The 17,169-nt window shown below is 37.7% G+C and overlaps 1 protein-coding gene across 1 annotated transcript in view; it reads left to right on the top strand.

The window, feature by feature from the left end:
• The window catches only part of LOC107079470 (cingulin-like protein 1), a 52,793-nt gene extending 35,911 nt beyond the window's left edge, over positions 1–16,882 (top strand). The window contains exons 8-21 of the mRNA XM_015363970.2: positions 30–125; positions 1,347–1,490; positions 1,867–1,956; positions 2,715–2,921; positions 4,529–4,633; positions 5,637–5,789; positions 6,648–6,815; positions 7,411–7,584; positions 8,354–8,443; positions 9,323–9,406; positions 10,076–10,194; positions 10,760–10,868; positions 11,424–11,587; positions 13,235–16,882. Coding sequence (XP_015219456.2) covers positions 30–125; positions 1,347–1,490; positions 1,867–1,956; positions 2,715–2,921; positions 4,529–4,633; positions 5,637–5,789; positions 6,648–6,815; positions 7,411–7,584; positions 8,354–8,443; positions 9,323–9,406; positions 10,076–10,194; positions 10,760–10,868; positions 11,424–11,587; positions 13,235–13,325 — 1,794 coding nt within the window. The 3' untranslated portion in view covers positions 13,326–16,882. The remainder of the gene's footprint in view (positions 1–29; positions 126–1,346; positions 1,491–1,866; positions 1,957–2,714; positions 2,922–4,528; positions 4,634–5,636; positions 5,790–6,647; positions 6,816–7,410; positions 7,585–8,353; positions 8,444–9,322; positions 9,407–10,075; positions 10,195–10,759; positions 10,869–11,423; positions 11,588–13,234) is intronic.
• The last annotated feature ends 287 nt before the right edge of the window (positions 16,883–17,169 follow it).

Below are 17,169 nucleotides of genomic sequence, written 5' to 3'. Positions count from 1 at the left end.
AAACTGTGTCTCTTGTTCTTTTGTTTTAGCTGGGTGGCTCAGACAGTCCATCTCGAGGATTCAATAGTCCCTATAAGAACATAGCTTTGGACTATGATCGACCCTTTAGAGTGCTTGATTATAAGGTAATATGCAATAAATATATTTGTATATGCTATAATTTGATTAATATATTTTAATTAATCAGCTAGTTATTTTCTTATTCCCAGGTCATTAGCCAACTTTCATATCTTTAAAATCTTTAGAGCACACTCTTAATTCTAAGGTAATGGACACATACGATTATGTATAGTAACTGGGAAGACTACAAGGTTTTGCAACTCATGGATATAAAAACAAGATAATTTCTAAATCTTTTACTGAGTGTAATATCCCTTTATCTAAATGCATTTAGCCAATTTGTACTTTAAGATCTTGATTCTGTGATAGCAGAACTGTTGTTCTATAAAATGTCACTGACTCATTGTCCTCAAAGCATATCTGTATATCTCATAGCAGAATTTAGAGGGAAGTGGTCACTTGTTCAGCTGCAGAAAATCAAAATATCAGCATCTGCCTCCATTGGACCAGAATTTTCAAACTAATGTCCTAGCATGGTGACAAGGTTGTATTGTGTGAGGTCCCATAGTTTGAATGAGACATCAAACCAATTCCCTGACTACCTGGCACAGTTTGAAGGAGTAGTAACCTGGGCAAAGCTGATTCTCAGTTTAAACAATCAGGCCTAACCCTTATAAATCCCCCCATTCCAAAGCCAATGACTCAAGAGGTGACCAACAACATACTGGGTTAGAAAGGGCCATTTGGTCATTAATTCAGGGTTTCTACTTCCTCATCATTAAAGATCTCATGGCACTACTCATAAGTGATAGTAACTGTAAACAGCCGTGTTCCGGATAGGTATCAGGTTTTGGAAAATCTGCTGTACCAAAAGTTACCCCTTTATGGAGTCACTGAAGTTTCTCTTTTATAAAGGCAATCTGCTGTATAGTGGGGCTGCTGGTACATATGTGCCAAACATTTGGAAAACCCCAGCTCGGCTAACTGAGAGAACGAAACTCTGACCTTAAGGAACCTCACCCCTCACTTTTATTGGGAATGAGCTAAGTAGCTGCTGCAAGAGATGAGGTGGGGGTAACGGGAGGAGTGAGAGGGGAATGCACAAAGGAAAATAAAGAAGATTATATATAAATATAGATCTAACCTTCCTCCCAAACCTCTGTTGTAAATTCCATTTATACATACACATTGGAGTCTAGAAAAAGTGAGACTTTTCATTTGAAATCCAACATTGTTCTTCTCCCTCGCAGCCTTCTAAATTGCTGTTTTCCCCTTTTAATCCCCAGGAAGGCCTGTCTCCTTCCACATCTGAGAGCAACCTCTACTCGCCCTCCTTCAACAGTACGAGCAGCAGCCCAGTTCCTTCTCCTACAGTCCTGACCCCGCGCAGCCGCTTCACTGGCTACGACTCCCTCACCAGGGTCAAAGGGGTGAGTGACTGAAGCCTGGAGCAGGAGCCGCGCCTGAATAAGCCCTGTTGTTCCAGGTTGCTTCAAACAGTCCCCCGCCAAGGGGCAGTTGTATCCAATATAGGCAGCTAGTGAAGTGTGGATGTGTGGATGTGCATTGCGTAACAGGTTTCTCACCCAAACAATACAAACAAACTAAATACTATATAGGTTTATTCCATGCTGAAAAAAAAGAAGAGAGAAAAAACACAACGTTTCGGCCGTGGAGCCTTCTTCAGGTGTCAGGTGTGTCAGACCTCACACCTTGTTACTTGTTCCTTTGCAGCCTACGCATGCTGACGCAGCTACCCACCTAAAATACTATATGTTGATATCATTTCTTTTACTTTTTGAACAGACAATATCATCTCTGTCTTCAATGCGACCTGGAATGCAGAGGAGAGATTATATTGAGGAGCTCACAAGGCTTTTAGACACATGCCAAAAGGTATTGCCATTTTCACTTACTGTCATCACACAGTGCCTATGATTTGTGTTATTAAAATGTGCCATTAAATATTACACTGGCAAAAGGGATTGGGTTTAAAACATTTGAAAAAGAACTTAAATCTCTTTTTTTTATCAATGTGATTTTTGTACACCGTTCAAACTGAGATCCCGCTTGCATTTTAATTTAATAGAAGTTCAGATTTTTCAAATGTTTATTTCTTTTATATGATTTCATGTTGCAATCACTAATTTCTGGTGATTAAATCGGCCCTCACACTCCACTGTTCTTTTTACACATGCATCATAAGCAAGTCGTTCGTCATAACATTTCTGATAAACCTTTTCAGTAAAAACACCTCTGAGCTTATTTTTGAACTATAGAACAGACTTCGTTCACAGTCATATGAGCTCAATCTCCAAAGAGCCAAATTTATAGGAATGGTGTATTTAATTTAAACCTCCTCACTTGCGAGGAATAAAGTGGAGAGATCGGGTGTTGGAGCAATGCCAAAAAAGATGTGTGATTAAAATGTGACCTCTGTCCAAAATACTGTTTGAAAGCTCTATTACCTCACCAGTTTGTACTTGGCCATTGAGCACTTTCTACTGGCAAATCACCAGCTACAGACAGTGAGTGGTAAAGTTGGGTTTTAAACCAGATGGGGATGTGTTCTGTGTAGAGTCTTTTTTTTTGCCATGCAATGGTGGAACAAGAGTTGAAGGTTGGTCTCAATTTGTCATTGCTGCTTCTCCCAGAGAAACCAGTTTCTAGAGGCAGAGAGTATTGAGATGAACAAGGAGAGGAACCAGATCCGTTATGAGATGAGAGGAATCCTTGTGAACAACGAGGACCTGCTCAGAACAAACACTCAGATGCAAGGAGAGCTGATGAGACTGAGGGAGAGGATAATGGAGCTGGAGAGAGAAAACACAATGATGAATGAGCGATTTTCACAGCTGGAGGTAAAGTACTGATTCTGTACACACCCTCACACCCCAGCATGTCTCTCTACAATTCTTTTTAGGTGTTGTTTTTTGTGGAGAGGAAGCTGTAATTTTGCAGTGGAATTCAGCTGGCACCCTGGTTTAGTGTATTTTAGGAGGTACTGAATATTACAAATAGTTGTTTTGAAAAGGTGATCTCAGTTCGACTGAGAAGGAAGACTGTTTCAGTTCCCCTCAAAGTCAGTGAGTGCAGAAATAATTGCATTAGAGCTCAACAACAATAATTTAACCATCTGGCTGGTTCTCCAATCCTGCTTTTAATTTGTAAATTTGTTCTAGCACATACTGGACAGAATATTGCATGTATAAGGTGTAAACCTACAGGAAGTCTGACTTTAAAACCTTTTGTCATTGCGTGGAATACCAAACAAGTATGCCAGAAACAAAAATCTAAAAATCCTAGGTCACCATAAAATATATTTTTTCAAATTATGTTATAGACATAGTGTAGCTTATTAGCAGCAGAGTAAAGAAAAAAAAGGTCAAACCACGGTTATTAGTTTATATTGCAACACTTTATCAGCCAGAATTCACAAACACCTATGTAAATAAATGCCAGTGGTGCTCTAACCCACATATTTGACACTTCATATTCAGTCTTAATTTATGTGTACAGTATAGTACAGTACTTATGCTGTAATGGTTCTATAGAGGCTTTTGCCAAGTGTATGTGTTGTTAGAATGCGGTTACCCTGAAACACGAAAAGCTGATGAACAGTTCTCGGCTCAAGAGCAAAGCCACTTTATGGTGGTTTGAAGAATGTAATGTTTTGTTTTGTCGCCTCACCATATCTGCCTTGCACAATCTAGATAAAGACTTTCACTTTGATTCATTGCATTTGTGATCTGTTCACAACAACTTTAGCTGTTTTCAGACAGACAGATCAGACAGACTGATTTTCCTTAATGATATCCAGCAACTAAATTGGCTGCATTCCTGTGTTAGTTTTGTGTTTCATGGTAATTTGCCGTAAAAGGCGTCCTTTGAAGTAACAATAATTAGAAAAAAAATAGTTTGCTCAAATGCAAAAAGTAAGATTCACTTCAAAACGTGTGTGATTACAGCTGTGAAGGACTTGAAGCAATCTTGAACTCAGTTGTAGGCAAATTAGCGATCACTAGGTCTGTCTAACCAATTGTAATTGGTGGTTTTGGTGCTGAGCTTATTAATTCCTGGTTTTAACAGTAATTGAAGTGTTTCTTTGTTCTAATATCTAAAGTCTTAGGACAAATCCATTGTCACTTGCAAATTACATTGATTTTTTCATTTCCCATCTCACAATGTGAAATGTCTGGTTTTGATAGGCCATTTGGACATTGAGCAGCTTGTCATTTAACCTCCTGTTTTATCCATATGATTATGGTGATTAGTCATGTTATCAAGTAAATGACTACCTGCCATTTTCTCTAGTAATTCTTTCTCAATATGAAATGGTGTCAGATCCATACAAAATCAAAATAAAATACAATCATTTATCTATGTTCCAACTAATAAATGTAGAGCACATCAGACTGACTCGACACAACAGTTTTGTGACATGATCTGTTCTTTTTTTTTTCTGCAGTCTGAACTTAGAGAGGCAAGAGAAGTGATGGTCGAGGCCAATGCTCAGGAATATGCTTTCAACTTCTTACAGCAGTCTTTAAAGAACAAAATACAAGATGCTGAGGTAAGGCTTAGTACTTTTCTGTCAAAACTGGTGCATGAATGTCATTAAATCACTACTAGAAATAATCACTACTAATATGGAGTAAAACCAACAACTTTATTTTGATCTTGTTTTGGCAAATATTAGGGCATACAGTATGTTCAAGTAGTACATCATGGCTATTTCCCCTGTTGAGGATCTACCCAGATGTTGGTCAGTTAAGAAGCTTAGTAATATTTCGTGGTTTAGTTTGAGAGTATGAAAATATAGCCCAGAGAACATCCACTGATTATCAGTTTTTCACAGAGAACTGTCAGATTGATGGATTCTGCCATTGCAAGCTTCGAAGCATATTTTTATGGCTTTAATGACAAGGTGTCTTAATTATTTCATTCAATTTGATTGCTTTTTATTTATACAAACCTAGATAAAGCTAGTACTTTTTAGAACTGCGTCATGTTTATTTTTTTTCAAACAAGCTTCACTACATACAGAATTCAGAAGCCAGTATTCTAACCAGGTGTTGTGCAAGTGATCAAGCTATTCCTATCCTGGCGTCCTTGCACTGGCTTCCTATCAAGTTTTGTGTCAAATTCAAAATCCTCTTGCTCACCTAAAAGGCTCTGTATGGCTTGGCAGCTCAGTACCTGTCTGACTTTATATCTTCCTGCTCCCCACCTCATAAACCTTCATTCATCTAGTTCATCTCCTCTGTCCCCCAAGCCCATCTACATACAATGGGTGACAGGGGCTTCTCCTGCGGAATTTTGTCCCTACAAATATTAGAGAGTCACCTTCCCTGAGCACTTTCAAATCTAGAATCGGAACTTTCTTCTTTAGAAGTGTTTTTATTTAATTGGTTCTGTCCCCTTGCTTTCCTACTGTTGCCAAATCCTTATGGTTATTGTATAATTCTCCTGTCTCCTTTTATTGTGTGCTTTTTTTTCTTAATGCAAAGCGCTATGAGAAGCCACGTGCTGTAAGCCAAGGTGCTATATAAATAAACTTTATTATTACTATTCAGGAAAACCTGGGCAAACAGAACCAGCATGCTCAAAGCCTGTCCGAGAAACTGTGGCTTGCTGAAAGAAAGCAAGAAGAGTATGAACAACAGAAACAGGACCAAGATAAGATGATCATGGAACTGAACAGCAAATTGCTCCGCATAGAGACTGAGGTACTGTGCCATAAAAAACTCTGTGCACTAGGGTTTCAGCTGTACTCTGTCTCAACCATTTAACATTCCAAAACATTTGTGGAATTAGTAGAGAATTGAAATAAAGCATCCATGATTGTCTGCATCGCTATTCAAAAAAATATATTTGCCATATCTTCTATTAAACTAGATTGGAGTTGGATATATACTGTACTGTAGCTCATATTCATGGCTGATGTACAGTTCCTATAAAAAGTATTCACCCCCCTTGGACTTCTTCAAACTTTATTATGTTACAGCATGGAACCATGATGTATTTAACTTAGAATTTTGCCACTCATCAACACAAAGTAGTCTATAATGTCAAAGTGGGGGAAAAAAAATCCATTGGGTGAATACTTTTTATAGGCACTGTAATTCTCAGATACTTACTATCAGAACGTATAAGTAGAATAGGACTCAAGGGGGGCCTATACCCTTGACGGGATTGTAGCCATCTCAGAGTTTAGAGATAGTTTAGACACAATGAATTATCCTAGCCTGTGTGGTTTTGGAAGGTTCAAGGAAACTGTACGACTCGGAGAAAACCAACAGTGCTCAATGTACAGTAATTACGATATATCTTCCTGTCAGTATATTTTCCATACAGCTTCAGAGGTCAGTGAGTTGCTTGTTGTTAGTAAAGATGTGTGGTATAATGTGACTAGACAGCCACACAGGGAGTCATGCCTTCTAGCTAGAAGGGAGCTATGGAAAATGAATGTGCTTTATGTAAGTTTAGATAAACAGTTTTGTTTTTGCATGCCTGTCAGTGGGCTGAAGCTGAGGTTTTTTCACCTAATCATCATTTGACGGTATGCTGTGTACTGTATCTCATAGCTGGCAGAGGCCCTGCAAGCAGCAAGCCAGGCCACAGCAGAGCTGAATCTGCACCAGAAGCTGAAGGATGATTCCCAGCTCCGTATGAAAGAGCTGGAGGAGGGTGTTCTGCAGAAAACCCAGGAGCTGCAGAGGGCTCAGCAGACTGTCAGCCGTTTGCAGGGCGAGGTAATGTTCAGTTCAGTTTATTGTCATGTGCACAAGTTCAATGAAATGCGTATTTATAAGTGTTTATCAATATTTTGAACAAGATATTCAAACATGTGTTCAGATAAAAAGATCATGATAATGATTTTCTTTTTTACACAAGTTGCAAAAGTGTCTTTTACTACCTGTGATTATCTCCCATTACCACTTCAGTGTACCTAGTATAAAGCTTTCAAAAGGTGAGAACGAGCAATGATAATTATGCTCCAGTACTTTCATTTAGGGTAACTAAATGTTACTGTATACACGTTAATTAGAGCATTGTAACTTTGAGCCAAGAAAGTGAAGCAGCAAATATATGCACTTATATGTACTATTATAGTTAACATAGAATCATAATGGGATTCCTCCTTCCTGGTTACTGTTGGGACCTGTTTAGATCAGTTTTGCCTTGGGTTGACGGAACTGGAGAACGACTTCCTCTGTCCCCAAATGAAACTTCTATGGGTGCGAATTAAGCTTTTCTAGAATTGAAAGCTATTAGTGGTCCAACAGCATCGCTGCGCTGGGCCTTACGCTATTAACCTGAGCTCTGGTGGTTGGGTGTGCTGTGCAGGTGTCCGACAAGCTGTTCGATAAGGAAAAGACTCTAGAGGAGGAGATCCAACTGAGAGAGCGCTTGCAGCTCCAGTGCAAACAGGCTGAGAGGAGCCTAGAGGACCTACAGATGGAGCTCCAGACCGCAGCACAGAGCAAGGAGGAACTCACCAGACAGCTCAGGCTGGCTCAGGTACATGGGCAGAGTGCACTGTCCAGGGGCCCTTTTACCACATCCATACTTGGATACATAGTATATCCTTTTTTTTTTGCTATAGAGTGTTTTCCCACTCTTCTCTTATTTGCCTTACTTTACTTCCCATGGCATCCTAATGATTTAACTATACGTATACATAGTTTAGTGAACATTTATGTCAACTGAGTGTCAGACTAACTATTTTTGCAGAAAGGTTACTTTTTATTCTTCTCAGAACAAGATTTCATCAAGCAGAACGAATTAGAAAACAAGAACATAGACAGCAACGTCCTTCCCCCAACCTCTGACATCAGTCCTTCCACTCTCAAAGTGGTATTAAATGCAGGGAATTAAAACACAAACACATCTGGACAATCCCCAAACTTTTGTTTTTTTAAAAGAAGCCTATAACACCCCCTGGATTGAGTATACACAGGAAGCTAGGGACAAGCTCCATGTGATATTGTTTACAAAGGGTGAAATATTATCTATGAAGACAAGTGTATATTATGGTTATTAAGGTCTTTGGTGGCAAAATGTGCATGGTATCAAATACTATCCTAGGCAATAGTGTTATTTGCAGCATTTAAGCCCCCATTCAAAATATGACCTGTTTCTAAGAAATCTTCCTTCCGGAGAGACATAGACATGCCTTTCAAACCAGTTCCATGTTATTTTGAAGATGGGAGATGTTGAAAGAAAAAAATAATAAGTATTGAAAGCATTTTGTTGATTAATCGTGGTACTGTCCATGTTTGTCGCACAGGAAAAAATTATTGAATTGGAAGTCGACTTGGAAGAAATGCATGATGCCGAACAAAGGTGGGCAAGCAAGCACAAGAGAGCCGTCGAACAGGTGAGCTTCCCACCTCATTCCGACCTCTGACCTGTTGTTCTACATCTCTGTAAACCTTGACGTCTGTTTCCAAACTTCTGGAATTTTTTAATTTAAAAAATAATTAAAAATAATTAAAAATAAGTAAAAGTGCAATCAAAAAGGCATCCAATGTTTTCATTTAAGGCAGCCCAAAGAAATTCATTTAAGGCAGCCCAAAGAAATCTTTGAAAAAGGTTCTTTCAGCACTCTGCTCCCAGTCTGTCCTTGCTGTAAGTACATTAGGACAAGGTCTTTCTTATTGCCGACACCATTGTGGTGTTCAATGCAGAATGAAGAAGACGCAAGAGTACAGTGATGTATACAGTTACATGTGTTACTACAGCAGCATTATCTTCCTGAAGCCTGATCTTGTCAGAGCTTAGAAAATAAATAGTGCTGGCCTGGGTCAGTACTAAATTGGGAAACTTCTAAGGAAAATGAGGTTGATTCTGTAAGTGCTGATGGTAGACAAATAATTTGCAGTTTTCCCCATGTCCCACAATTTCCAAACCAATAACCTAGTATAGTGACATGGGACACTGTGCTGTAGGATGTGCTATAACAAGCTATGGGGGTTTAGATATTTTGTTATTAGCAGTGGTGGTAGTTGTACTTCCAAGAATCAAATTGGAGGTGTTCTAACAACTTTAAAGTAACTGTTTGTATTTTTTCTTCTATCAATGCACCTTTGCTGTTTCACCTTGGGCGATTGTGTCAAATATAAAGCCCAGTTTTCTAATACTTTAGACTTTAGCCCAGTTCTCAAGTATTACAGATAAAAAGCCTAATTTTCATCCAGGATTGAGAATTACATGGGGTATGTTTGTTATTAAAATAATAACACTTTGCTCTTTACAGAATGAGCAGCTTCAGCTGAAGATGATACAAGAAAGAGATTTGAGGGAACAGGTGGAGTGTGAGAAAACAGTGTTGGAGAGACAGGTACACATCTGCTGCATTTATTGTAATTGGAGTGCAGGAAAATGAAAATATGTTCCATGATCTTTACCCTGTTTCTGTTACACACATACACACATCATAACTCACCACAGCATTTCTGTTAGAACATTTAATGTGTGAAGAAAAAACTAAAATGTCATCACATAATACAAAAAATTGAGAAACAGTTTTGACAAGCCTTTTTTGTTTTTAAATCACACCTTTTGAGATTGCTTTGCAGTTATCAGATTAGTTGCAGTTATTCGAGTATCAGACTTTTATTTTTAAACATATGACCAGATACCACCACGTTTCACGTAGTATCTGCTGATGTAATCAGTGTGCTAAGAAGTTACCTTCCTTCACAAATTCCTTTACAATCTAGTCAGTCTTAACGATCCAACAACAGTGAAAGTCTTGTTGTGTCCTGTTTTATGTCAGGATACCAGATGGACAAGGTTTTTTTCTGGATCGGATAGGCTCAAAGTTCCAGTTTCAGTTTTCCAAGATATCATACAACATCACTTCAAATGAGCTCTTTATTACCCATTAGTGTCTTCTGATGTTACAAGTAGAGGTTTCTGAAGGATACCGTTAATTTGTGAAGGACAGTGAATGTGAATGTGGCTGCAGACAAGGCGTGATTGTACTCGGTTCACTCTGCTTTTTCAGATCAGGGACCTGCGTGTTGAGCTGCACGAGCTGCAGAACTCAAGAGTACAAGAGGAGGTCGTGTCTCGAGCTGAGATCAGGGTGAAGGAGCTGGAGAGTTCCTTGAGAACTGAAGAGAGGTCAGTGGAAAAGACCACCTGAGCAGGATGGATTATTCTCTGGGAGCACTTTTTGAAACCAGCTTACTGAGCTGTCTGCTTAGTCTTCCTTTATCTATGAGCTGTTCGTCACCATGTACTGTATGGCTTCAGTGTGATCCTCCCTTTTTGATAATGAAGTATAAATGTCTATTCAAAGTTAATTGAACAGAAGAGTGCAATACATTGTAAGGGCTCTGGGAAAACTGCCCCCCTAAGTTTTCAAAGTTGATACCTAGGCTTCAATCAAGAAACATTTGAGTCCTCAGATCAACTATCTTAGCTTCTACCACCGGTAGAAAGGTATATTGGCTGAATGACCTCCCCTCATTAATAACATATTAAAAAATAAGCCAATCGCATATATCTAAGAAAAACTGCAGTATTATCCTTTCCTGATTTCGACTGTGAAAAGGATTTTTTATATGAATAAAACTGTTCCTAGAACCTAGAACTGTTCATCACAGTTCTAGGTGTCCGAGGCAGACTTTGCATTTTCATTTACTTTCTCATTTTCATTTACTTACATAGCTGTGTTGCTTTGCAGGAATAAAATTGTGCTGACTAACAATATCGGGAAGCTGGAGAGAAAGATTAAAGAGTTAACCGATCAGCTCGAGGAGGATCACAAGCTGGCTGAAGAACAGAAGGATCTGGTAGGAGAATGAATTTTCCACCACAAGGAGGCATTGCAGAGTAGGCTAGATAACTATCAAAACACTGCGTGTGTGTGTGTGTTCCAATTTGAGGCCGCAATCATGTTTAACTTTGGGTTCTTGAGAGAGGAGGGGGTTTTGCAGCTAAATCATTTTGTGTGACATGCTATTGACAGAAAAACACCAAGTAACGTGGGATAGGGGTTTTGTACATTGAATAACTGGGCTCAAGAACGTATATAAAGAATATTTCTGACAGTGTTACTGTGGGTGTGTGTAAAGGGCAGTCAGTAGGCTGCACAGTGTGAGTAGATGTGCTTTTATATTTCTGACAGCCTCCTGTCTATACTGACCCTCTATATGCATTCTGATTCCCCAAGAGTGGACTAATTCAGTTTTACTGTAAATTATTCTATTTGTTGGCAAAACTCACCTTTTATTTTCTCAATAAGATGTCTGCTTCGTCTTCAACACTCTGCGGCACTGACAGGAAGTGAGTGAGTTTGTGGTAGCTGAGAGCGTCCATGTCGCTGACGGCCGTGTCTGTGGTTTCAGATGGCCCAGAGAATAAGGTCTCTGAAGCGCCAGCTGAATGAAGCTGAGGAGGAGATGAGCCGGCGAGACACCCAGTACAGACATACCCAGAGGGAGCTGGCAGAGGAGCGTGAGACTAACAGCCGCCTTCAGAGACAGCTCCTGGACCAGCAGATCCAGCTCAAGTAAGATCTTACCTGGGATTTCAATTACAGGCACCTTCCACTGACATAATGTACTTCCACAGACCTTTCACATCCCCACTATAACTACTAGCTGTAATGCCTGCTAGAGATCCATAGACAGATTACCTGGAACAGCGAACAGGGATATTTTGACAAGCCTGTTGCTTAATCTATGCCTTACCTTTGATTTTCATGATTCAAGCATGACAATGCTTGGTTAGCATGGTGTTGCAGTGGCTAGCATTGCTGCCTCGCAGCGCTGGGGTCCAGGGTTCAATTCTTGAAGTGCTAACTGCCTTGGTTTTGCATATTCTTCCAATATTTGCATGGGTTTCCCTTGGGCACTCCAGTTTCTTCCCACAATCTGAAGAACATACTGGTAGGCTTCTGGGGAAATGGGCCCTGGTTTGTTTGGGTCTTTGTGTGTGTGTTCCCTGTGAGGGACTGGCATTCTGTCCAAGGTGTATCCCGCCTTGTGCCCGTTGCATGCTGGGTTAGGCTCCAGTTTTCCCGCAACCCAGATTTAGATGAATTGGTTAGATGATGAATGAAGTAACATGGCTCTTTGAAGGACCAAAGCAGTCTTAAAGTGAAGCTGAATGCACATTTAGGAGATTAAAGAAAACATTTGCAGTCAGTTTGATTGTTTTGTCCATGAATGTCAGTGCTATACTGTCAAAAAAGGCTGTGTGTTTAGTAGCATCATGCATCATAAATGATGATTGTAGTCATTAACCCAAATATTATAACCATCAACCAGACAGAAGTAACCTCAAATGAAGAAAATAGATTTTATTTGATAAGTGTTTCATAAATAATCAAGACATGACATGAAAATGTAAACTTTCATAAATCAAACTGGTTTAGAGGGTGGCTGTGCCAGTGGCTGTATTCACTTTCCTGTTACTTATCTTTTTAAAAACATTTTCATTCTCATAATTTGGGAACGACATGTCTAAGCTATATTGTTTTGTTTCCATTCTTTCATAACAAGATAAATTCACTTTTGTGTTGATTTAATCCATTACAGATGGGGTAACAACATTAAAGAAACTCCAGTATGAGTTTCTTTAATGTTGTTTTAATTTTCGTTAACATTTTCCTTTTTGAAATAAATCCTCCACTTTCTGCAAGTGATAGTGGTGGTGTTCTGCATATTCAGTATATTTATATAATAGCATGCTTTAGCACCAGAACACTAATGATAGTTCATGTGTCTTAACCTCAAAAGAATTTTATTTATACTGTTCGGTAACAAGTTTACTTTTGTATGCAAGTACAAGAGTAATCTGGGACTAAATCTGGGAGTAAATAGGATTTAGGAATGCTGTTTTCTTTGCAGATACTAATGATTTAATCATTTCACTAAGACACTTTGCAGTTATGATTTATGTATGACATAAATGATTTATATTGATTATAAAAATCTCATGACTTGACATGCTGTATCTTCTTAATGTCCATCTTAATGCACACGTAAAACAGGGTCACATGGTACAGACTGCCATCTTCAATACATTTCTTAGAACAGGGCTGGGCTGTTAAGGTCACACTATGAGGAGGGGGAAGGGTAAGATTTCTTTGCTCTATATTCAAGACGCAGCTTGAAGCAGAAAGAGACGAGTCTTGTTTGTGTTCTGTCTGCAGGAGAAAGGAGTCAGTGATGGTGAGACAAACCCTGAGCTCACTGAAGCTGGACCTGGACAGCCAGGATGAAGATGAAGAGCTATCAAAATAGACCAATTAAAAATCCCAAAAAAGTGCCTGTTGCCAACAATGGCAGTCATCTGGACTTCCACTGGACTTAAAATACATGTACAGTATATAGTAAACATTAACATAGGAAAACAATATTTTATAGATTCTCCAACATTCTGGATTGGTACTGTAATATCTTCAAATGAGTTACAGTATGAGCACATTATTAGTTTCATAGAGCCGTCCGTGTCTTATTTCAAAATCATCATTTACAAAGTGTGATGCAGAAATCCATTTTTCTTATTGAAGATAACACCATTGTGGGGCACACACTTCATTAGATCACTCTCCCTCACATAAAGGCAATTGATCATTTCCCTATGTCTTCTATTAGCTGGTTATTTATTTTGTGTGTTACACAAGAATTCATCTTAATCTGGGTCTGTAATTATAAGCAGATTTTCAGTACTTGTAAAAATATCCTAAATTAGCCCTACTGTGCTCATTAAGTACTATTTTAACACTTACTTTTATTATTTATATCTTTAATAAAACTTGTAGAGGAGGGATTAACTAATCTTCTGTAAGGAAATGCTTAAAATGTATAAAAAAGTAGCTGAGGAATAAGAAAGGGAGATATTTTGTTCTAACTGAGAAATGAGAATAACACTGTAAGTGTATTTCAGCTTTCAGAGTGATTTGCCTGAAGAGATTTGCCTGTGAACTGTTTTAGACTGGCTGTATATTGTATTTCCTGGACACCTTTCTCACTGGTACAGAAACCCTTGTGGAGTTATTGATAATAATTTTATATCAATATTAGAACAATTATTATCATTTTAACATTAAGAGCTTTTTAACATTACAAATAAGCTTGCTTGTGTATTCATTTAAAACAAATGTCTACACTGTGTGTTAAAGGTGTTACTTAGTTAAAGTTGCCCTACTCAAACCCACCTCCCCCTGATAAAAGCTACAATTTTCAACCTTTTGTCTGTCAGCAATGGACTGAGCTCAACACAGAACTCATAAAAAAGTTACATTTCTCAACTACATGTTGAATTCCTTGTGTATGGCAACCTTTTGAAGTTTGCGGTTGAGTTAGAAACTTATCGTTATAGATGATAAATAATTTTTATAATGAGTTTTTTTACACACACTTTTACCCCATTTGGGATACTTTCACATAAGCAAATTTCAGCTTTCATTCCAGTCACTTGAGTGGTTAACGAGAATTAAGAAATATATGGAGAGAATCATGAAAAGCGTGAGAATACTCATCTGTTCTGTTTTTAACACCTCTTCTTATATACAATATTGTTAGAAATGTCAAAATGGTACTAAAGGTAGACTTTTCTGCACTGACAGTCAACCTTACACTTTTGTTTTGAATATCCAAATTAGTGGATTTCATACCAGGCAAGTGAACATTCGGTTTACACCACCTGCTGCAGTGACATGCCATAGAGGTTTTGTTTTCAGTTTTATGCCTGTTTTTAAGTTTTATAACTAATATTTTGCAGGTTATAGTTAGTCCTTCAATGTTGGTGTCTATGGTTATTTTATTTTTCTGTGTTATTTAAATACTGTACATTGAGCGTGTGGAATTAAGCTACCAAATGTGCTGTATATATTATTTTGGTGCTGGTTAACCTTGTGTGTTGGAATGTGTGGTTGATCTCATTTGTGTATTTTTTTCTCTTTGGATAGTGGAGACAAAAACTAATCTTCTGCACTTTCATTATGCCAAATGTGGGGAAACTTTAAAGTTAATAGACAAGGCCAACTAAAAAAGCTCTGTGAAGTTTAAATACATTCAGCTGCATCTCTTATACGTTACATGTTGTTAAGAAACAGTTATTCCACTGCTATTGCTTTTCTGAAGTGCCTAAGAATACAGCTCAGTTGTACGTAACTTTTTTAGATAGTTTCAGGGTAAAAGTTCAATTAACTTTTTTGGAGGAAAAAGTGAGGTAAATATGGGATGATACTAATTTGAAGTCCGTGATGCAAATCAAATGTCTTTCTCTGCAGGTGTTGTCTTTTCGCTAAAATAGTCACCATCCTAAATAGTTTTCTTACCAATTAATGAAGCATCCTTGAGGGCAAAGACCTCAGAGGGGCTAATGAAATGACACAGAGGGTGATGTAATAAAACTCTATACATGTTATTGATTAACTGTGAGCAGGTACATTTGCTAAAGGCGTCTGCTACAGTATCATTACCATCTTTTATTCGAAATGTTAATTGGAACTCATTCGTTCTGGTTTTTAAAATAGAACCCCACTGCACAATCAGATTGTTTAAATTGCACTGAGCCCACTTTTGTCATACATTTTTGGACTGCTGTTTTAAAAGTTGAATTGAATTATTTGCACTATCCACGCCATGAGGAGCAGCGATTAAAGATAAGTAAAAAAAACTGGATAATGCTCAACAGCTTCATGATAGAGATGTTTTGCTGTCTATCTTGTAATTTGTTGTTCTTTTTTTTGTCATAAATGCACTTTAGAGTAGTTTTAATGGAGCTTTAAGCTCTCTGTTGTTTGAGATGTACAGTACATACTATATACAGTACTAGTATATCTATCCATGGAGATAAAGTAGTTTAGTTTGGTAAAGAATTAGTTATACAGTGCAGGTATTGATGAACGGTCTAACAGTTTGTAAATCAGAAAGCCTTGCAAAGCTGGGATTTTTCTGCTCTGCTCCACAGAACACATTTTAACAATTTATTTAGAATGTTATTGTTTTACTGTATAATATTTACCCTGCTTCGTGTTTCATGTACATTCAGAACTAAATTATTTTAAAACATTTTAAACTTTTAAAAAGTCTTGTGCATAGGGCCATATCTACAGTTCATCCCATTATTTGTCATGAAATACGTTTTGGTTTCCTGCCACATTCAGTATTTGTTTCCCAAGACTTTATTAACATTTTGACCATCAGCCCATCAGCATGTTTCAGGTATGATTTTGGTATAATAAGCATGAATTGCTCAAAGGCCAATGATAATACCAAAAAAGACCGTGAAATACTGTTGATATTATATATGTTGATACTTTAAGCCTACAAAATATTGCACAAATGTTTCTTTTAAAAAATCAGGAATAATTATAAAGTCCATGTAGAAAAATATTATATTTTTCTATATAGTATATTTGGCTTTTTTTTCATATAGTAATTATGACTGGGCCTTGGTTTTGTAAATAGAGTCCCTGCCATTAAATTTGTGTTGATAATATTTCCCTACTGGATCAATGATAATGTGGTCAAAAAGCAATATTTTTGTCCATGGCTGATTTTGTGTAGACAAGAGGCTGTGTTTACTTGAATGAGAGGTATAGATCCTTTCTTAATGTTCTCTGATTTTAAGGCAACAGTCTTAACCCTCCTTTATAAGAATAATTCTTATATGTGCTGAGAATAGAGAAAACATAAAAGCATGTAAAATTATTTCACTTGCATTCTCATCTTTTCATTTGAAAGGTCTATTTTTAAATGTATTTATTCTTTTATAAAATGTACTCTTGGTGAATTGAAATAAGCTGTTATATAGAATATCATTATTAAAACCCGTCTGCTGTACCCACTGAGATTGTCATTTTTTTTACATCTTTTTATTATTTTATCACCCCGAACTTTACATTATTGTCAAAATATGGATTAGTGCACCAAGACAGCTTTATTTCTCTTTCCATCATAAGCGTTTGGGGTTGCATATTCTGCCATCAGGCCTAATAGAAACAAATTGGTTACAGTCTGTCTCATTATTTCCTGCATATTTTGTTCCAGAAGACTATCCATATGGAAGAGTTTCATTTAATTGTCAGATTAATAATCCCCCAAATAGTGACTTTCTATTTCCTTTTATGGTCCT

Source organism: Lepisosteus oculatus, chromosome 3 (assembly GCF_040954835.1).
Source record: "Lepisosteus oculatus isolate fLepOcu1 chromosome 3, fLepOcu1.hap2, whole genome shotgun sequence".
NCBI lineage: Eukaryota > Metazoa > Chordata > Actinopteri > Semionotiformes > Lepisosteidae > Lepisosteus > Lepisosteus oculatus.
This window is presented reverse-complemented; position numbering and strand designations above follow the sequence as displayed.